Consider the following 23,850-nt stretch of genomic DNA (forward strand, 5'->3'; position numbering starts at 1 on the left):
CTCTCTCACGATAACAATCAATAAATCCTTATAATTAATCAACTGACATTCATATTTTAGGTTAGTTTTAACCTACTTGTGTTTGTATTTGATTAATTTATAATTTTAATTGTTAGTTTTTTTGCAGATCATTTATTTTGATTTAGAATGGTGAATAATACTCGTACGAAGATGGTCACTAGAATTATATCATGTAGTGACCCTGATGTACATACGGTTCCAACGTTTGACATAAGAATTTCTCAAATGGAAGAAGAAGATGCATTGTCTTCAGAAGAAGTTAGAGGTATTGGGCATAAAAGAAAAGTTACAGATGATGTTCCAGGTTCGGACAATGATGATGATGAGTTGGTGAAAGAGGTATTTTGTTTTTTAATTTTTCATTTTGTTAAAGTTTGTGAAAATTTTGATACATGTAAACAGTCTATTTGATCTAATTTGTTCTCTAACTAATGCATGTATTTAGATAAGTATTTTACACACTTTAATAAATACATATATATACACTTTAAGGTATTGTATATTTATATATGTATTTATCATTTACTTTGTACTAAATGATTGTCATTTGTACTGTATGCATGTATTTATGTATGTGTATTTGTTCCATTAATTTGTACTGAATGATTGTTATCTATACTGTATGCATATTTGGTACTGTATATATGTATTTATCCCATTAATGTGTACCGAATGATAGTTATCTGTATTGTATGTATGTATTTATGTATGTGTATGTGTCCCATTAATGTGTACTAAATAATAGTTATCTATACTGTCTATATATTTGGTACTGTATGCATGTATTTATGTATGTGTATTTGTCCTATTAATGTGTACTGTATGCATATTCCTTGTATTTGTATTTATGTTCTTTGTGTGATATTCATATGCTACTGTATTTATATTTATATTCATTGTATGATACTCATATGCTACTGTACGTTTATATATGCAGAATATGCAATATTATGTTAAGAAACTTCCTTCAGAATCACCTCACATGTGTTGTTATTCCAACAATAACATAATAGCAAATTTGAAGGAAAAACTTTCTGTTGCTCAGTTTCAGATATTTAGCAAGACTTGTTTTGAGGTGTATATGCATATGCATGATTGTTCTGTTCAAGCACAACTAATTAGGTGCTTTATGTCTTTGAAGTTGGAAGATAGTTCGAAAGATGCTCTGGTGATATATGTAAATGGATCGACACTTCAATTTATGCTTAGGAAATTTTTAATCATAACAGGATTAAATTGTGTTGCTAATGAAGATGATTTTGGGATTGAAAATATAGAGCCTAACTAGATTATTTTCCAGTATTTTGGAGGTTAAAAAATAGTAAAAAAAGTAGCTTTGATTAAATGTTTTGAAAATCGAGAATGGGGTGAGGGTAATGATGATGATGCTGTCAAGATTGCTATATTGTATTTCATTAATACCTTCATTTTTTCTGGCGAGAAGCATTGTGTATCTGTCCCTAAGATTCACATTCATTTGGTTGATAATGGTAAATACAAAAATTACCCATGGGGTAAAAAAGTTTTTAAGGACTTACTGAAGTCTATTTCCAAAAAAGATGGATGCACAGAAACAGTACTATAGAATTCATGGTATGCCACTTGATATGCAAGTTTGGCTTTATGAGTGTTGCTCTGTTGTTCATCCAAAAATTATTGTCGAATATGCTAGTAGGATTCCCAGATTACTCAATTGGGAGACCACTGATAAACATGCTCATTTTGAGGTTTTCATTGAAGCCATATTAGCTGATGTTGACAATCCGGTAACTATGACATTACTCTTACATTATTACATTAGAATTGAGTTATTTACATGTATTCAAAATAGTACACTAATGTATCTATTATTTTCAGGTTGTATACAAAAATATAACACCTACTTCTAGAGAAATGGCAATTTTACAATTTCTCTTCTGTAGATGCAGTAGATGATACAACCTCAGATGATGTTTCTTTAGATGATGATTTTCAAGATGCTCCACCAGCTATTGAAAAAACAAAGCAAAGAAAAAAGTTGATATTGCATCCTCCACCACATAAGAAACAGAAACAAGTGAAGTCAGTACCTTCATCTTCAAATATTTCTAGCAAATCATCCTCGAAGAATACAACAACCCTTCCCTTCTGTTTTAAAAGCATCGAAGAGATCATTGTCTCCTGTTGCAAAACATCAGATAAAGAAAGTTGTGACTCAAAAAACTGTTCCTCGAAGGACTCTTCCTAAGCAGCCGCCTATCCTAAAGAAAAGAAAATTTGTTCTCAAGCCTACAGTTAAAGCCAAACCATCCAATGTTCCTACTGATGTACCTTACAGCAGCAAGTCGGATGAAGAATCTATTTTGGCTAAACAATTTTCCATTTTCCAGGAATTGATAAATACAATTTTAATTTTCTTGAAATGTCTTGTATTTTTTTTCACAAGTTTCTCCTTGATTCTTTTGTAAAGAAGGTGAAGGCTGAGATCGGTGATCTGCGCAAGTTGATAACTAAACACTTCATGGGTGTTATGAAAGCTATCAAATCAATCAAGATTGCCGAAAAAGTAGTTATAATAATATTTACTTTCACTATATACACTATAGTCTAACAAATTTCATTTACAGGATCCTAATGTTGAAGCTGCGGCTAATATACCTATTGTTCCTCAATCATCACCCCAAGATATTAATGCTGCTCGTTTCAGTGTTCCAAATTAGTCTGATACATCTACGATTGAGCTACAACAGGTATCAAATTAATAAATTTAATAATTGTATATATATGCAATGTATTAATTTTTCAAGTACGTTTGCATTTCTGTTTTCTTACAATATAGAAAAATATGAAGAATATATTAGTCTATCATATTCATCCATCTTTTACAGGGTCACAATGTTGAAGTTGTGGAAGATATACCTGTTGTTTCTCAATCGTCATCTCAACATATTGGCACTGACCGTTCTAGTACTCCAAAGCAGGGTGATACTTGTAGCGTTAAGCTCAATAGGTAGCTATGTATAACTGTATTTAAAATTGTATAACTGTATACATACCATATGTATTAATATTTATGTATTTATGTATCTAAGGAAATGCGTGACGCATATATTAGTCCATCATATTTTATTGTTGATCCGGATGATGACATACAATTTAATAAGGTGCCAAAGAAAAAAGAGGTACATTCATATTTGTGCAAAACTTTTATAGATAAACTGTGTTTGTATTTTTATTTGACATGGTATATTTTGTATTTTTAGATACTAGAAGAAAATTCACATCAAATACATACGAGTGATGAACAAGTGATTAAGGATGATGGTGTTGCTACATTAGGGCCGGAGATTGAATCACAGTATGAGATCCCTGATGAGCTCCTTCCAAGCTTAAACTTGATGAAAAGTATCATCATACATCCAACTAGATGTATAAAGGATGATACAACACCTGTACCAATGCAAAGGAACAGAAAACTTAGTCGCTGGAACTTGTCTCCTTTTACAACAAAGTTTGGATCATCATCTGGTACTCTATTATATTTGTCTAATTATATTTGTATTTATTATTTATTACACTATAAATACATCTTATATTTATGCATTCAATTTTCAGGTACTTCTGCGAGTGCATCATGTGATTCACCCATATTGAACAAAAAACATCCATTTACACCTTTTATCGGTTGTCCATATGATCTGTCTATTGAGAACAAGTATTTGAAATGGATTAAGGAAGGACTCCTTACTACACATGAGCGAAAGTACGTTATTTTTAGTATGTTTCAACTGATTAGATTTTTATCATATTGAATCTATTTTCACAATACTTATGGCAGGAAGGACAACGAAGATCGTTTCAGAAAGCATAAATCAAACATGCCGGTTCCATTGCAATTTGGTGTAGAACTTGTCAGTGATAAGAATTGGTTCCATAAACTATCTTCCATTGCAAAATTCACACATCATGAATTCACCACACAAAGTACCAAAACTTAAGATTAGTCAAGAATGAGATGAGGAATGGAACTTAATTGAAGCTTCAAAATCAAGTATTACTCAATTGAAAAGACAAAATTCGCATCGAAAAACCTCAAATAGAACTTCAATAATGAAATTCAAATTAATAATGTCGACCTCAAATTTTATTTTGCCTAAACTCGAATATTTTCTCTATGTATTTTGGCGCTGGACTGATTGTTGTTGTTTTTCAGTGAGGTCAATAGAAACTAGAACTATCATTGTTTTTCAACAAAAATTGAGACAAAAAGATAGGTTTTGCCAGATTTTAGGTTGGTTGTTGTTACTGGTTTCAATCGAATTTTGAGGATGGTGGTCAAATTTGGTGATGGAGATAACTTGTGGCTTTGACCAGTATTTTTCGTTTAGAGTTGACTGTGGAATACGTTTTTTGGTGACACTTCACCGAAAAATATGAATTGTGAGTGAAATACTCCTTCACTCCCTTTGTTTTCACTCTTGTTTTCTCTCTTTTCTATCTATTTTTCTCACTATTTTTCTCTAATTTTCATTGTTTCTCTCTCGTGTTCTCATCTCTCTCTATTTTTTGATCACTCTCTCTTTATATTCTCACCCTTTCTCTCCTTACTCTGGTTTTCTCTCTAATTCCCCTTACGTCTGTATATATATGGCTCTCCTCTTTGTGAATTATTCTCCTCTTATCTATCTATGCTATAAGTGGGTGTGTATGCTCTTTTTCTCACTGCCTGTTAGTGTGTGTATATATTGATCTCTATTTTTTTTGTTAGTGTGTATTGGTCCATGTAGTGAGGTGGTGTAAAAGTGTAAAGTGAATGGTGTCTGGTTGTTGAGTCTGTTAGTCTGTTATAGTCATTATTATGGGTAAAAAATATAATTAAGGAGTAGGTGGGGCCATGGGGAAGGGTAGGATGGTGAGATGTCCATATGGTTACAGGTGTTTGTTGTTATTTGATAAGGATTAAACTATGTGAAGGGGGAGAGGGGGTTAGTTATTTTGTTCATTATGGAGGAGTAATTGAATAGGGTGGGGTGCGTGGTACGGGTGTGGGAAATGAGACAAATTAATGTTCTAGAGGAACAAAATTACATGTATCCATCATGCTCCTCTTTGATTGTAAACACAAAGTGTTTGCAAACAAAGAAGTAGAAAACAAGATAAAATTTGACTCGACCATTATTCAAAGGGAAGAAATAGAAAGATAGAGTACAATCAGGTTTTTATTTTGGACATCCTACCCATCCTAGGTTATGTGGGAATCAGGTCATATGTAGTTCCCAAGGTTGAAAAGGAGAGGGAATAATACCGAGTTGGAGATTCGAGTGAGGTCCTGTTGAGGTTCTGATTCGCGGCTCCATTATTACATCAAAAATGAAAATTACAAGTTAACAAGATAAATGAAATTATAAAAATCTTATCTATGCAGCTTCTCCTGATTCATGACTAGAGCCTTCAATACTTTCAAAAGTGAAAAAATTATCTAATCTTCTTTGGGTTAAACTTGAAAATATACTCTTTCTCCATGCAAAATCTAGTATTGGGGATGAACTTGAAAATCTACCATGTTATCTAGGTGGGACTTCTGAATTTGAACTTGAAAATCTTTGCCCTATTCTCCAGGTGGGCTCCTGACTTTCAATTTAAAAATCTTCATCTCATTCTTCAGGTAGGCTCCTGGCTTGTTATTTCTTCACCCTATTCTCCAGGCGGGCTCCTAACTTGTAATTTCTTTACCCTATGATTCAGATGGGCTTCTGACTTGCTATTTCTTCACCATATTGTCTAGGTGGGATCCCGATTTGCTATTTCTTCACCCCATTCTCCAGCGGGCTCCTAACTTGTAATTTCTTCACCCTATTCTCCAGGATGGCTCCTGACTTTCAATTTCTTCACCCTATTATCGAGGCAGGTTCCTGACTTATAATTTCTTCACCCTATTCTCCAGGCGAGCTCCTAACTTGCAATTTCTTCATCCTATTCACTAAGAAGGCTCCTAACTTGTAATTTTCTCACCTTATTCTCCAGGTAGGCTCCTGACTTGCAATTTCTTCAACCTATTCTCTAGAAGGGCTCCCGACTTATAATTTCTCCACCCTGTTCTCCAAGCGGGCTCCAGACTTGCAGTTTCTTTACCCTATTCTCCAGGCGGGCTCCTCATTTTTAATTTCTTCATCCTGTTCTTCAGGCGAGATCCTGACTTGTAATTTCTTCAACCTGTTCTCTAGGCGGGCTCCTGACTTGCAATTTCTCCACCCTGTTCTTTAGGTGGGCTCCTAACTTTCAATTTTTTCACTCTGTTCTTCAGGCGGGATCCAAAAATCAAAATCAAAATCAAAACTAGAACAAAAATTATATCGAACAAAGGTTATGATAAAGAGAGATCTCATTTTTCTAAAAAAAATAAAGCCTCATTTTTCAGGAGGCTCCTAAATTGAAGTTCTAAATAACATGAATGAAATTATTTTGCCTCATCTTATTATCAAAAAACTTTTCTGACTGTCAAACCCAATTACAACTAGTTGCAAAATGCATAATGCAAAGATGAATCAAGACTTTGATCCACAAATGCATCTTTTGAGTATAAAATTGAATGACTAAGACCAACAAGTGCGTCTCTAAAGAGTAAAAGTGAAAGTTTCTGACTAAAAAGATGTATCTTTTAGGATTAAAGGATCAAATTAGGAAGTGGACCTCATAGCCATGAAATATAAAAAAGCCAAATTAGAAAGTATGATCTTAGGGGTACAGGATGATGAGTTTTACCATAATTGTGATTACCAAACCTGTACAGCAACATTGCCTCTTATATTTGCAGAAGTGAGGAATTGCAGCCTTTGATATTTAGGCTCTGAAGTCCTTGATTTGAAGGTAACATGTGTTCCAGTTTAATACAAAGAAAATTTGTAAGTTTAAAAACATGATGGTTGGTTTGTGGATTTAGCTTTTGAGGTGATTGCTCTTGCACTTGTCACATTTAATCTTGCTTCCAACCATTAGCATATATCATTAACTTGTTGTACCATTGATCCAAACTTAAACTATTAAGAGTGACTCTGAAGCAAATACAGTATCTCTGTCTACGGAATCTCCCAACTAAACTCCATTGAAACTTTGTATTACCATGAGTTTATAACCTTTCCGTTGATGAAAATTCTTCGAATACCTTGCTTTGCTATAGATCATGCCATCTTTACATGCTGGCTTTTGTCTTGCTATGTGCAATTAAAGAGGTGGGTAACAAGTTTTGAAATCCTTTCTTACTTGTTTTGACATGGATTTGACTCAAAGACACAAGAAAAATGACAATGATTTTACATTTGAATGACAGACTCAAGAGAACAAAAATAGAAATATATAAAAGAAAAAAAGACAACGAATTCCCCCTTTTTGAAAATAAATAAATAAATAAATTATCTGAGTATGACAGCCAGCTCTAATGATTATGACATGTATTTTTTATCAAGTCGCCTGATATTTCCATCCAAACTTTTCACCAATTGTTGTTGAATTAATGACCCTAAAACTAAGTTGCTTCCTTAAGCTCATTGAATTCATAGTCTTCATTTGGCAAGTGATGTCTTGATGAATTTTCACCAACAAACCTCTCTTATTTTTATTCTTTCATATCGTCATTTCCTTATGGTGCCCATGGAGGTTTTCACCAACAAGACTCTCATTTTTATTTTCCTCAGCTTACCATCACCTTACGATTTCTGTAAGGCTTTTCACTAATAAGACACTCTTATTTTTTATTTTTTTCAACTCACGATCATCATATGGTACTCGTAGGGGTTTTCACCAATAAAACTCTCTCATTTTATTCTCTTAACTCACAATCATTTTACGGTGCCCATGAGGATTTTCATTAGTAAGACTCTATCATTTTTATTTCTATTAACTCACAATTATCTTACGGTATTCGTGAGGGTTTTCACCAATAACACTCTCTCATTTCATTTTCCTCCTGATTTCTTATGCTAATGAAGACAAGTAGTATCCAAAACACAACGAAATACACCCCTCACATGTTTATTCTTAGCATTCTCAAAGATTGATACGAAAGTCTTTCTTTGGTTCTAACGTGGCGTTTAGATATGGTGAGAAAGAAAGGATGACATGAGGCTCAAACGACACTTGAAATGGGGGGATTTACAACTTTTGGAATCGACTTAAACAATGAAAATTAACTCTTGCCCAATTTTTTTTGACTGGGTAATTCTAAATTATTTATTTGGTTGGACCAAATCCAGAATAGGGTTACCTACGTATCTTTTCATTGCAAGAATTAGGTCAAACGCAGTTCCAGCAACTTGTTCTTCTATTCGGTTTTGGTTCCTTGTTTTTTCTTTTATTTGATTCTATTTTTCTTGAAACTTTTTTTTTGTTTTTTTTTTAATTTTTTCTGACTATTCTTTTGCCCGACATTTCTCTCTTTTTAAACTTTTCTAACTCTATCTTGATTTCAAAAGTGAGGTACAAAAGAAAATAGAACTAACGCTCAGAAAAGGATAAACAAAAGATGACACAATGTTTGGATAGTAGAATGAAATGCCTTTGCCGTATCAATCCTTAAAATGCAAGTATATAACATCCAATATGAAAGTGGACGATGAAGATCATTTATGACATTTTTTAACAATACTAACCTGCACTGAGCATGCGTGTCACTTCTTCTTCTGCACTTGTCAAACATCCAACTCCATTTTTGTTGTACACACCTCACGTTGAATGACTCATGCTTTAGTGGAGCAAATTTTCCTTTTGTTTCCCTTGTTAGAGGAGATCATTCCTTAACTATTTGACCCAGTTCAAAATGTTTGAGATATGTCTTTCAATTGACGATCAAGTTATTCCTGTGATTCTTAAAGTAATTGCCTCAGTCTATTCAAGTGAATTGCCTTAATATATCCAAGTGAGGCTTCAACTCGATCACCAAATATCTCAACACTCTACCTATTTTCTCAGATACTTTTTTCTAATTTTAATATTCTAATTTCAAGCTTCATTATTAAACTGATTTTAAGATCTGACTGAAAATTTTGCTAGCATGTCATATCACTAGAACCAATATAAAATGTACTGTGTAAAGAAAACATACAAACAACCATTTTAAAAAAGCAAAATAAAAAGGGACACTTCATTTAGTTGAAAGGAAAGATAGAAGTGTTTGAAAGTAATCGACAAAGAAACAAAAATAAGATAGATTCTGAAGTACAACCCTAAAATAATACGGATAACAGAAAAGATAACAAAACAAACTACCAAAACCTCTTTCTGGTAAGGAGGGAAGTGTCTTCCTAATTGCTGAGCTTGACATCTTAGCCACTAGTTTGCACATCAGCATGACTAGAGCTTTCATCACCGTCAAATACATTCCCTCAACAAATAAGTTCTGAATCCCCATGCTTAATTCATTACTTCCCACGTATTGTGTATTACCATATGTTGGTAAAGGATTCTGTCTGACGCTCGTAGTGTCAATGTCTTACACTACAATTAATTTTTCTTGGATCATTCTTTTTATTTCTCTTTTCAAAGTACGACAATCTTCAGTACTGTGATTCTGAACATTAGAATGATATGCACATCGTACATTAGGATCAAAATTTATTGAATGAGAGTCAGGAGTATATCCAAAAAGAGGAGTAATCATGCCCCATTGTCTTAATTTTTGGAACAAACTGGTATACGATTTCCCAATTGGTGCGAAATTATCCCTTGACTTCTTTCTCTTTGCAAATTCTGGCCTGCGTTGAAAATTGGACTTAGGGGTGCCTTGGCGAATATGTGAGGGTGAAGTACGATTTTGAGGGATCAGTGCATGTCATTATGGATAAGACGATGGATGAGTATATAGTTGTGCTTTGTTCAAAGGATACTAAGAACTAAGAGTGGAATATTTTGAATTTTGAAGAGAGGAACCTTATTGCAGGTGAGTATGTGGATCTGGTGTATAGGCTCGGGGTTGAGGACGACATTATTAGTGAGTTAGATCTCTCGATCTCTATTGTGGCCCCAACACAACAATAGATATATTTTTTTTCTTCTTTCCTCCAGCTCCCTTTCAATTGATTGCAATTTTGTCCCAAGCGTCTTACATCATCCTCATACCCATCATTCTCCTCAGATTCCGATATCTTAAAGATAAGAGGAAGGTTAAAACTTGAAACCATGACCCAGTCCTTATATGAAACATCTTTATAACCCGTAAGTCCCAGAGAATTTTTCATATCCTTTTCCATATTCTTCATTTTTCTAGACATTTTCTCTAGCTCTTCTGCCGTGCTAAGCTTTTTGGTAAGAAATTTTTGTGGTCCAGTTAACTTAGATATAGGCTCAGGAGTATAGTAGTGATCATCAAGAGTATTGATCATATACTCACTAGTAGATTGGGTAAACACAACCGTTGCACAAATATCCAAGGTGGGAGCCTCAGTAGAGGGTTGACCAACAAAAGCACAAATGGTAGGTGGTGCGGGAAATATGATAGATTTATATTGAGGAGCTAGGGAATGAATGGTAGAAGCGTTGGGATGTTGTTGGCGTGGAGTAAACTCTAATACATGTCATCAACAACATTATGAAACTGAGTTTGCAATATTGATGGAAAACTAAAGATATTTGTAGGTTCAATAGCGGGAAATGGGGGAGGAGACAATCCACTAGTCCAAGCTCGGTGCATTTTGGTCATTTGTTTCCTTAGTCTCAAAATCTTTTGCTTTAAACTTTCATTTTCCTGACTCTTTGTCTGATCCATGATGTCACTCTTAATATCCGTGTTGGACATAACTAACTCTTCGTTGGGCTTGGTGTAATACGAAGGACCAGTCTAAATGTCACAAAGCAACCACCTTAAACTAACTGAACAAGATAACAAATGCGTTAGAGTTCAACACTTTCTCAAAGCTCATTTTTTTTCTTTTTTAAAATATCACCGAACCCTAGAGGGTGCCTACGTATCTCACCCCTGAAAGAGGAGAATCAAGTGTGCGTAGTTCATGAAGTTTTGGCATAAAATGGCCAATCAAACTCTATTTCTTTTATTTTTTCCTTTTTTCTTGAAATATTAGAGGAAAAGCAAAATAACAAATTTTCAAAAGTAGACAATTTTTTTTTTTTGAATTTTTCAACTTTAAAACCCCCATGCAAAATGAAACCTATGATTACCAAAGGAAACACTTTTAGCATTTTTCATAAGAAGAAATGTTTGAAACAACTAATCTAAAAAGAAGAGTAAAAGAATTTTTTTTTTTCAAAATATATTGAAAAAATCTTTTTGGATTTTTCGACTCTGAATTTACGACTAAAATGAAACCTAAAATTATCAAAAAAAAATCTTTTTAAAAAGTTTTTCATATGAAACATCACGTGAAAGAACTAGTGAAGAATAAGAATTTTTTTCTTTTATTATTTATTTTCAAAAGATATTGACATAAAAATCTTTTTGAGTTTTCAATTTTGAATTTCATATAAAAATGAAACCTAAAACTAGTAAATGAATTTTTTTTGTATTTTTCTTTTTAAAGACGTATATGTGATACCAACCCTAAATAAAGCGTGAAGAAAATCTTTTTGAATTTTTTAAATAAGATCAACTCAAGAACTACGTATCTCACACCCAAGAGAGGAGAATCAAGTGTGCATAATTCATTAAGATTGAAACATTAAAGACTAAATAATATATTGCACCCTGATTTAACAGACAAGACCAAAACAAATGATGAAAAATTTCTATAAAATCTTTTTTGCGTTTTCGATTTGAAACTTCATATACAAATGAAATACAAAACTATGAAAGAAAAATCTTTTGATATTTTCATATGAAATTATTCAAAAATAAAGCCGCAACAATATAAAATTCTTTCTAAAACTTTCGACGCAGAAAACATGAAGACACTGAAAGAAAAATCTTTTTGTCATTTTCATTATATGAAATGTATAAAACTTTTAACATATTTTTGGATTTTCTTCTATATAAACTATATATAACTCCTATCAAAAACGAAAAAATATTTTTGAAAACTTCAAGTTGTGAATGCATGCTAAAGGAAATAAAGGAAAATTCTTTTTGATTTTTGTTTTTTATGGAAAAACATACAAAAGGTAAAATCTTTTTTCAATTTTTTGTATTCTGAAAACAAAAGTCAAAGTGAAACTCCACAAACTACGAAATTCTTTTTTTTTTTTTACTTTGATTTTTTGACATCTTTTTTTTCTTAATCACCCTTGCCTAAACAAATATTTTCCAACAACTTTTAGCACATGCCTCCCTAAATCAGTCCGTCAAATTACCCTTTTATCCTCAAAGATGCAACAAATAGCACATAGGAATGCTTAGGGATAAGTCTCCTATAAAGGACTAAATGGGTCTCACTAGGTCTCAAGATGATGCAAATAAAACTGATCTAAAGGCCGACCTAGGCTGGGGTTCAACTAACAAGGTTGTTCGGGAGAGCGTATGATCGATGGTGGCTATGATTGCTTTTCACCCACTCCATATGTTCGACGGCTCCACCTCCTATACACGATGTGCACTCCGAGACTTATTCTGAAAGAAACGATTCGAGGTAATACATATGATGCCAGTTATAAATCGATAACACATAAGAAAAAACTGTAAAAAAAAATAACACGTAGGCACTCAATAATGATAAAATAATAACACAAATAAGGTGTCTATACACCTATAGTGTCAACTAAGCCGATACAACTCAACAATGAAGCTTTCTAAAAATTTCCAGTAGAGTCGCCAGAGCTGTCACACCCCCTTTTTTTTTATTGAAAGAGATTATTTTTAGGTTCGAAAAGGATTTTTATTTATTGAAGTGACCAAAGAAAATGCATTTCGAAAAAGGATTTTTGTAATTAACTTCATATTCGGCACTTGGCATTGTTTAGTGTGCCAAGTCACCTTTTTAAATTTTCTTTTCAAATACAGTTGACTCTTAAAACTGATCCATGAATAGAGATTCAGATTAAGGAATTCTATTGACCGAGAGAAAGGTGTTAGGCACCCATTGGTTCTGTGGTTCGATCGTGATTGCTTCATTAAGTTATATCAGCTAATATGACACTATGCGGTGACAAACTCACAAATAGCACACATACGCAAACAAACAACCAAAGTTTCAAAAAATAATGTCCAAAGTCCAATTTATACAGTTCCAAAAATAAAAAAGTACTGAAATAAAAACCTAAACTGATTTAAATTATCCTAAACTATGCTCTACCCGACGCCTCGAGACTTGATCACGAATATCCTCTGCATAAATCACACTTTGTAGCATTCCTAGGTGAATAAGTATAATTTTTCTCTACGAATTCCCCAATCAAATAAGTACATTTGAATGAATGAAATAAATTAGAACAAACAAATCAATTTCATCATTCAACAACCCAGAATTCCTAAATTTGCCTAGCCGACCTACCATTTGCCTTCCATTTTCAACCTATCATGTTACTAATATCAAATGAAAACAATCCGAATTAATAATAATAACTTGAAATAAACTAATTAAAGTTATTGAGTTAATGAATTTTTCGATTCCCTTCCTGAATAATTGATTTTAATTCTCAAGTAAGATATCGTTTCATCACACAATCCATAACTAAGGGAACCAAACAATGAATCAAAACAAACAACTATTCACCACTAACAAGGACCAACCAACACACAATGACCTCAATTTAAAGCTTTTGAAATCAAGTATTACTCAAGGAATAATACAGAATCCGCACCCGAAAACCTCGAATCAAGCCTCAATACGAATCTGCTAACTCAAATCAAAATTCGACCTTGAATCGAACCTCCGAATCAAACCCAATGAACCCGAAACCCTAAAGAGACTAAAATAATCGCAAGCAAATCCCGGCAGAACTAAAACTTAATGGAAAATGATCTAAAAAGTGAACTCAATAGTTGTGAGGGGTTTGGTCTTTTAAGTGTTTTTTTTGAGGTTCGACACTAGTTTTTGATTGAGTTTTTAGGAAGGATGGTCTCGCTCGTTGGTTTACGTGTTTCCATTGGATGGTGGAGATAGTGTCTTTTCTGGAGCTCAGGCGAGCTCAGGCGATGACGAAAAATGATGGGATTGGGAGTTTTGGGGTGGGTTTGTCACGATCTAATTTATGAGTCATGATAGCACCTACTCTATCCCACCAGTAGGTAAGTCAAACCATAACCTGGAGTTAAACACAATGGGTTAACTTGGTGGAAAATACCCAATCAAGTCAAAAATCGACCACACAACTTATAAATAAACATAATATTTGAAATAGATAAAGATAGTCAACATAGATACCATCCCATGACCTGGTTGAGCCAGTACAAGAAAATCTAGAAATAGAAATACAATCCAAGTATCTAGAGTAGTCAATATATCTGTATTAAAACAAAAGATTGAATAAGAAAAGATAGAAGGAAATAGGCGACTCAAACTCCAAGAGCTTACCCTATCTCCGAATATCAACACCGCACGAAGACGAATCAACGACGGCTAGTACTTGAATTTGCGCCAAAAAAGTATAGAAGTGTAGTATAAGTACCAAAATAATGGATACTCAGTATGCATTATCAGTAGACTGAGCAGTATGCATTATCAGTAGATTGAGCTAAATCATGATATAAGAATGATAAAATGTAAGATAACATAACTAAGTCAAGGTAGAAACAAACCTGAATCATCTACAATGTCGTTGTACATAAACAAGTAAATAAACAAAAATAATAGCATAAAGTAACATAAACATCAACACAAGCAATCATAACTACAAAATTGGCACCCATACACCAATTAGTGCGGAAAAGTAAATAACCTATCACAAGCCCCCATAAGCCTTGATGGTACAAACAAGATAGCATATCCCACCACCATCATTTATTAACTCTCATAATTCAATTGGAATTCATCCAAGTCGTGACACACTAAAATCAATGATTGTCCATATTCATCACTTGCCAATTAATCCATACTTATCAACTAGCCATCATGTGATAACTAGTCCTCATGTATCGATAAATCATCCTTTATCAACTAAACATCACTTATCAACTAGTCATTATTTCACTAGAATCTATTTATATTATGTCACATTATAACCATTTCCTCGTTGTTGACTTAGCTAGATTATCAATCTCACACCTCAATGTCAACATATCATAATAAATATCTTATCATAGCATAATATCCATATTTAGACTCGAACTGATATGTATATATAATCAATAGCCAAACTTGAATTGATAAATATATCATCAATAACTGGACTTAAACCGATAATTATATCATCAATAGCTGAACTTGAATCGATAATTATATCATCATTAGCTGAACTTGAACCGGTAATTATATCATCAATAGTCGAAATTGAATCGGTAATTATATCATCAATAACCAAACTTAAATCGATAATTATATCATCTTGAACCGGTAAATATAAACATATCAACATAGTCAATAGTATCATCAATAACATAAGCAATAGCATAATCAATAGACATCAACCTTCATATCAATCAACATACTATCAAGTGTCCAAATTTTTCAATATTACCTCAATAAGCATTTTCAAGAGTCTAAGAGGCATATAAAGGCCTACAAAAACTAACATGCATCTTAGCCAGGTGGGTCAAGGGCCCATTTCTAATCCCCGAAGTAATATTTTAGGAAAATCTTATTTGAACTAGGTTTAAAGTATCTAAATCTACTTTTATATGTTAAATAAGCCTCAATTATCCTTAAGATAGAAAATTCACCTAAAATATAAGCAACTAGGTTAAGTATGCCAAATTTATGGTTTTCGATTAGCCTAAATGACCCAAATAACTCAAAACACTTTAATTCATAATACCAACACCTAAACCCATACCAAATCTAACACAATATCATAAAATACGATAAACTAGCTTAATCTAATAAGGAAGAAAGCCTAGTCTACCTCGACATCGAAGAAAGCTTAAAGATCCATTAAATCACCGTTTTTCTCTTTCGAGAAGCTTCCGCAATATGACAAGCTATCAAAATCACATCTACTCATCAATACAAGAATAATGATTCCCAATTGCACTATTGTGCTTCGAGTCCAAAAATCACTCAAAATCTCATGTGGATCACATTTATAGAAAATCACATTTCCGAAGTCAACCCAACATTGCCACATGCTTAAGAAATTACTATCCTAAAAAATGAGTGTAATTCCAGCTAATTTGGGGATAGAATCAAGCCCCCAAGGTTTTGAGATTTTAGAATAAGAAATGGAAAATTTTTCCATGAAAAGGGTGGAATCTTACCACAAATTGAAGATAAATCACAAAAATAGATGTTAGCCAAGCTCCTAGATCACTCACAAACTTTAATTTCAAGATATCTCCCCTTTTAGGGTTTTATTTCTCAAGAAAATAGGTGAAAAATGAGCTAAATTGGGTTCAAATGACCTATTTATACCTGTCTCAGGTATTCGGATCCTGCGATCACAACCCAACCTTCACGATCGTGGTATATTGGGCTGCACCACTAATCACTATCGCAACAAGCCACCACGACCGTGGCACTTGAGGCCTTCCGGGAGTATCGCAATCACAACTCTTGGCTCGCGATTGTGATGTACCAGATAACAGCAGTGGATTTGAAAATTTTCAAATCCCCGCCAAGCCCTTGAAATTCCATATACGCAAAAATAAATTATGTAACCACACCAACGTTCTTGACTCAATGACACAGTCAAAATTTCTATCCAAGGTTGTTTTGATGAAATGTGGGTTCCATACCCAATTTTCATTTTCTTAACTTTTTAATCAATAGGTCGAGATGAGCTCGGGTGTCTCGGGACCCGAACCAAGAGTCCTTCTAGCCTAAAATAGATATTCCAGAGCTACTGGCGCAGTCAGAATTTGCATTGGTTGTCATTTAATTAATATTTTTGTTCGGTGGCCATTTGAAACCAGCGAAAACTTTCAAATAGGGAGTTGGCTCTAAAAAACAAGCGAACTGCCCGATAATCGAATTGTCAATTCCAGCAAGTCATAAATAACTTGGGGTAGCTATAGAGTATCTCTACCAGCAAAAATAAGAGAAAATATAAAAAATGACCTGAAGGTTCATTATAAGATTTTTGGTCGAAAAAATATAGGAAGAGAGCTGGTGGTGGATTGGGTTTTACGATTTCAATGGTGGAGCCAATTTCGGTGAAATTTTATCGGTTTTCACTGGTGGATCCGATTTCAATTAAATTTTATCATTTTTCACTGTTCACGCCGATTTTCCTCTACTATTCATGCCAATTTTCTCTGTTATCTCTCACTGTTTCTTCTTTCAATATGTGGGTCTTCATTGTTACTCTGTGTGTGTGTTCCTCAGTGGAGAAATGGAAGGGTCTGTATATGTATTATGAGGTATGTCCATTTTATTGTGTATATGGGTATGTATATATTGTTGTTGTGCATGAGTGTGTGTAGGTGTGGGAAAAAACGTGAAGGGTAAGGGAAGTCTAGGAGGGGTACGTAGGGATGGGGGGTGAGTTGTCAACATTTGATATAGTAAGGGTTTTATTTTGTTGTGGATTTGTTACTTTTGGATAAAGATAGAAAAGGTGTGGTGGGTTGTTGTTTCTTTTATTTTCTTACGAGGAAAATTATCAAATGGGTGGGGTACATGGTAAGGTGAATGGTTTAAGTTGATTTGACTTTCAATTAGGGTCGAATGAAAATTATCCTAAATAAACTTATTAGATTGTTTATTATGAGTTATAGCAAAACTTTTAACAATTACTAGATTAAAGAAATAATTTACAAGTTATAACAATTTTTTAGAAAAAAAATTCAATAAAATATTCAAAAATTGTTTTTTTAATATTATTATTTATATTATTTTCTTAGTTTTAGTATTTAACATTTATCACTCTTCATTAAATCTTTGGATAATTAAGGCAAGTTATATTACTGGTATCAATGATTTTCTTTTATTTTAATAAAGAAGTATTAAAGTTTGTTCACAATTTAAGGAGTCATATATGGTAAATATATTTTTTAAAGTTAAGACTTGATTTCTTACTTTTTATTAACTTTAATAATTAACTTACTTCTACACTTTTTACATTTTACGATCTTTCATTACCAATAAAAGTCTTAACTCTTTACCATTTTTCAACTTCTTTTTCTCTTCTTTTAACTTCTAAATTTTTTCACGTTTTACTTCTAAAAATTGCTGAAGAAAGACTAAAGGACAGTAACCTCCAGTGGCTTGGTTACTTGTCTATTTATTTATCTTTTGGTGCTAAGCACTGCATTATAATAAAAAGGGTATGCATTATCGTAGTCATTTTAATTTAGTTTTGAAAGTTAAAGGATAAGATCATTCCAGTCACAAAACAAGATTGTTGTAGACATTTTTATTTAGTTATTGTGTTTTTGTCTTGTTTTTATTAGGTTCAAACATTTTTTGTTCAATATATGTGTTGTTAAACTTAATTAATTATATTTTGTCGTTATTGTTGTATCACTTATCAGAAAGTTTATGGGAGTGATTTTTTTGTTAACTTTGATATTATTGACGTTTATTTAATTATTGCATTCAAATTTAATTATCACATAACAAATTTGACATTATAAAGGCAAATTACATATAGTAGATAAGTTCTATTGATTGTATGTTCATACATATATTAACTTTTCATACTTATATATGTAATTTCTTATCATTAGTAATTAAAATAAGTTTGATTATTTTTCTTTTTATAATAGTTTATCCATTATAAAGGCAAATTACATATAGTAGATGAGTTTTTTTAGTCGTATTCCAATGTAATCATAAATTAATAAACAAATTTTTGAGAATTAATATACAAGCAACATCAAAATGTGCAAAACCTATTTTCCTGTGTATGAAGAAAGATTGTTTACGGATTGCAACACCTTAAAGTAATAAATAAACTTTTGAGAATTATAAACAATCTACATCAACATGTGCATAAATTATTGAAAACGCTTTATAAGTCAGCTAACAACATAACATAAATGATAAAGAAAAATTGATCATTCAAAACCAACAAAAATCAATACTCTTGAACATAAATTATTTAAGACAGGACAAATCTTAACACTAGAATTTATTGAGCATAAACAATTTAAACAAAAAAAATATTTAAAATCAAAATAAAGTAAGAAAACACATATTCGATCTTAAGCAGGTGGTGCATGTTTGTGGCATGTCTTTTTATGGTGCCCCTCTTGATGACAACTACTACATGTAACCTTTGAACGTTTACACTTTCTTCATTTGGTATTTTTCATCTTTCATAACATGGTCTACCGGGAGGTCTTTTTGAATCCGGTGGCAATACAACTTCATCCAATACTTTACATGATATTTTTCATGTACTTTCATAAGGAAGAGGTTCAACTGGTATGACATAAGTATATCTCTGAAATTTTTGTTGCTACAGTTAGGTGAGCAATAGTTCTCGCCATGTTGGTTTCTATACGTAATAGCAATCATAGCATAAGAGCATGGTATTTTAACTAATTGAAATTCTTCACAATTGCACTTTCTGCTTCTCAAACAAACAATGAATCTTTTCGCTCCATTAATTACAGTATGCAGGAATTCATTTGATGATTTTACCTACATTCACAAACAACTTCAATACACAAAGCAATGCACATAAAATTTAAGTCATGTATAAAGTAATGTATAAAGGACTTACTATCATTCTTTGAGAAAGAAAACGATTACTTTTTCATAACATACTTCATATAATATGATGTTTGATTACTTTTTTCAAAATAAACAAAAAAATATATAAGACATACCAATATTATACAATGAAATCTACTAATACGTTGTAGTTTTTACTTGCATCATTCATAATTCCGTCAATACCAAAGTCCCTAGATATACCTGTTTCAATAACGATTATATAATTCTTGCTTTATTCATGTAACTCATAAACATTCAGTAACAAATTTAACAAAATTCTTTAAATAAGAAAAAACATTTAATTCTTAAATAAGTTTGATTCCAAAATATCATCATGCAACCCACAACGAATTTAAGAAAAAACATTACAAAAATAATATTTAATTTTTTAAATAAGTTTGATTTCAAAATATCAATTTGCTAAATAATGTAACATAGCTAACGAATTCCATCTCTCTCCGTAAGGTATCATGATTGAATACAAATAATCAAAATTCATATTTTAATAACACAACAATAACTTATGTTTGCTTTTCTTTCAAAAAAAAATCATAAAAAGTTGCATAAAACAAGAAAAAACTGAAACTGGAATACTGGAACAGTAAAATTGTGTGCATAAACAAAAAAGAATTCTGAAATTGGTATATTGTAACAGTAAAGTTGTGTGCAAAAAATTATGAAGGTGTATGAAGATGAACCTCCCAATAGAGGCCTTAAAATAGGAGAAAAAATAACAGTTGAGGAATTTGGGGATGAGATTAATATCAATTATTAAGGTTAACTACATTTAAGGAAAGAATATTGTAGAGTAGTTATATTAAATCTTTATTTTCCTATTTTGTAATTCTTTTGATATGTCTTTTTTTAAAAAATGAAAATTACATTTTAAAGTATTTTTTTAAATGAAAGTTGTTATGACTTGAAAATTAAAAAGAGTTGCTATAACTTGTAATAAACAATCTAATAAGTTTATTTAGTTAATTTTCTCTTATTTTAAATAAAATAAAATAAAAAGGATAAAAACGCCACTTATTATGGAATGAGGTATTACCATAGTACTACGACATGCTTTATCATAGGCTTTATAAATGAATTTTGATTTTTATTATAGCTCTGGCTATGATTTTCACATCATTTTTGCTTTCAGCGTTATTTATTTGCTTATTAATTTTTAGTTGCGTCATTTGTTAGATTTCTATGTTTATGTCTTTTGTTCTTCAATTTTTGAGTGTTTACATGAGCTAATAGGAATAATAACAAAGTTGAAGAACTTTGGCTATAGCAACATATTGTGATTTTTGTTTTCTCCGCTTTGTTTTGCACTGCATTTTACCTCCAGATTTATTTATGTAGTTATAGCTGACACTTAAAATAATATATATATATATATATATATATATATATATATATAAAGGAGAGTTAGAAATTTGATGATGTGGTATACTTATAAAGCCACGGTTTCTATTATCTTTTTTCTCCTTTTTTTGACTATTTCTTCTTTATGTATCTATTTATTTTAGTTTTCATAATTGATAATTCAAATATTATTTATTTAACTCATCAACTTTTCATCTCTCACTATAATTGTCTTCTTTATTAGAGATCTTAATATGTATTCATGAATTCTTCCATCTCCCATCTTTATATTTCTTAATTAATTTCATTCACTTAATATGTTTGTTCAAAAATATAAATTTACACATTTGAAAAATGGTCAAATATATTTCAAAATGAATGCCATAATGGTAATCTATTAAGTTTAGAATTTCTTTTACCTTCCACCTTCTATTGCAAATGTACAATTAATGTCTATATTTACAATATTACATTCAATATATTCAATATATATTTCTTTCACTTGACAATAGTAATTATAAATTTATGTATATCAATTTTTCTGCCCCTATATTTATGTATCTATTTTTTTTAGTGTTCATAATTCAAATATTATTCATTTAATTCATCAACTTTTCAACTTCCATTATAATTGTCTTCTTTATTAGTAATCTTAATATGTATTCCTGAATTCTTCCATCTCCAATCTTTATAATTCTTAATTAATTTTATTTATTTAATATATTTGTACAAAAATATAAATTTACATTCCAATATATAATAAAATTTTAGTAGATATTAAGTACAAAATGTGATATGATTGTTTTACTTCGAAAAAATGGTCAAATATATTTCAAAATGAATGTCATAATGGTGATCTATTGAGTTTAGAATTTCTTTCACCTTCCACCTTCTATTGCAAATGTACAATTAATGTTTATATTTACAATATTACATTCAAATATTCAACATCTGTTTCCTTCACCTTCCAATAGTAATTAAAAATTTATGTATATCAGTTTTTCCACCCCTAAATTAATGTATCTATTCATTTTAATTTTCATAATTTAAATATTATTTATTTAAGGAAAAAATGCATATGTTAACATACTTAATTACTTAATTACAAAAAAATAGCAACACTTTTTCCTAATTACATTCTATAACATATGTAGCATTATTTTAAGTGGTCCCTATTTTTTTGCCGCCTAAATTTTTTACTGTGCTAAAATCCCCTTTTCACTCCTCCTTCTTTATCTTTTCTTAATTTAAATTTCTTTTTCCTATTTTTCCGCCATTAACCATCACTCTCTCTCAATTTTATTGCTTTTTGCACGATTCTTGCAAGATCTGTGATAAGGATTTGCCTCCCATATTTCAGGTAATTATTAATCGCATTTTTCATGTGAGCGTTTTTTTTTTCCTACTTTAATTCATTGGAAATTTAATTTTTAAGGTTTTGTGTTTTAATGGATGAACACACTGCAAAAACACCTACAAACAGTGGTATAAGGAATATGAAATTAGTGTCTGATGCACCATCTTTTAGTCTTGGGTTAACTCAAGAAGATTTAGTTACTGTTGTTTCAAATCCTTTACAGTTGAGGAAATCTGGGAGATCGAAAGAGATTAGGTCGAAGTTTCGCAACGACGAAGTGAAGATGACGAAATTTTTTTAAAAAAAAGGGTTGAAGAAAAATCCTTCTCCAAAGGAGGAAAAAACTAAAAAATGGTACAAGAAGAAAAGGAAATCTAAAGATATTGAAGACGATGTTGACAAATCTTATAATGAATCTGAAGAAAAAAGTGAGAAAGAGGTATTTTTTTGTTTGTAAATGTATTTTTTTTTGTGTTCAAGTAATTATGTATTTTCTGTTATGATGATATTTAGGGATTATGTGAAAATATATTGTTGAATTAACTACTCATGAATAGTATTTGGATATATATATTTTTAGTATAGTTGATATATATTTTTATTATAGTTGATATGTATTTTTAGTACAGCTGGATAATTTTGACCTATATGTATTTTTAGTATAATTGATATGCATTTTTGAGTATTTGTATTTTTCAGTGTTTGTGTATTTTTGATATGATCAAAATACATATGCATGTTATTTTAGTTTAACTACCACAACAATCTACTGTCTATATGTATTTTTAGTACATTTGATATGTATTTTTCAGTGTTGGTTGCAATTATGATTTGATCAAAATACATATGCATTTTAATCATCTGAAATATATATGCATGTTATATGTTTTTTTTTTGTTTGATTGAATTTTGTTTATAGATTAAGAAGTGGTAGTTTTACTTTGTATAGGTGATGCGGGACGAAATATTTCTTGTCAGAAAACTTCCAAGATTTGCACCGCACATGTGCTCGTACAGTGATAATGATATTTATGGAAGCATACGCGCAATTTTAAACAAGAAACAGTTTAAAAACTTTTGAGACAATAACATTTTTGGTTATTTTATGAAGAAGAAGCAGTGTGTAGTGCAAGCACAGTTGTGCAGATACGTTATGACGCTTGAGGTGAAGGGTAGTTCTTCTTCTGGGATTCTGATTTGTGCTAATGGCACCTCTCTTAGTTTTACTCCCAGAGAATTTGCTATCATAACTGGATTGAATTGTGTGTCTAATAGGTATGACTTTATTTTTGATGAGGATGTACCAAACAGGATGATTGAAAAGTATTTCAATGGGGCAGAAATTATACAGAAAAGGCAATTATTTCTAGCATTCACGGAGAAAGTATGGGGGGAGAACAATGATGAGGATGCAGAGAAATTAGCAATTCTATATTTCCTGCATTC

The 23,850-nt window shown here is 31.5% G+C and overlaps 1 protein-coding gene across 1 annotated transcript; it reads left to right on the plus strand.

Moving 5' to 3' along the window:
• The first annotated feature begins 1,580 nt into the window (after positions 1–1,580).
• On the plus strand, positions 1,581–22,705 carry LOC124899491. The gene is made up of 11 exons (XM_047414385.1): positions 1,581–1,839; positions 1,944–2,086; positions 2,199–2,327; positions 2,447–2,566; positions 2,628–2,708; positions 2,889–3,010; positions 3,116–3,182; positions 3,264–3,528; positions 3,616–3,763; positions 3,839–3,928; positions 22,483–22,705. The coding sequence occupies exons 1-11, from the start codon at positions 1,581–1,583 to the stop codon at positions 22,703–22,705; spliced, it is 1,647 nt and encodes a 548-aa protein (XP_047270341.1).
• The last annotated feature ends 1,145 nt before the right edge of the window (positions 22,706–23,850 follow it).

Source organism: Capsicum annuum, chromosome 6 (assembly GCF_002878395.1).
Source record: "Capsicum annuum cultivar UCD-10X-F1 chromosome 6, UCD10Xv1.1, whole genome shotgun sequence".
Classification (NCBI taxonomy): Eukaryota; Viridiplantae; Streptophyta; class Magnoliopsida; order Solanales; family Solanaceae; genus Capsicum; species Capsicum annuum.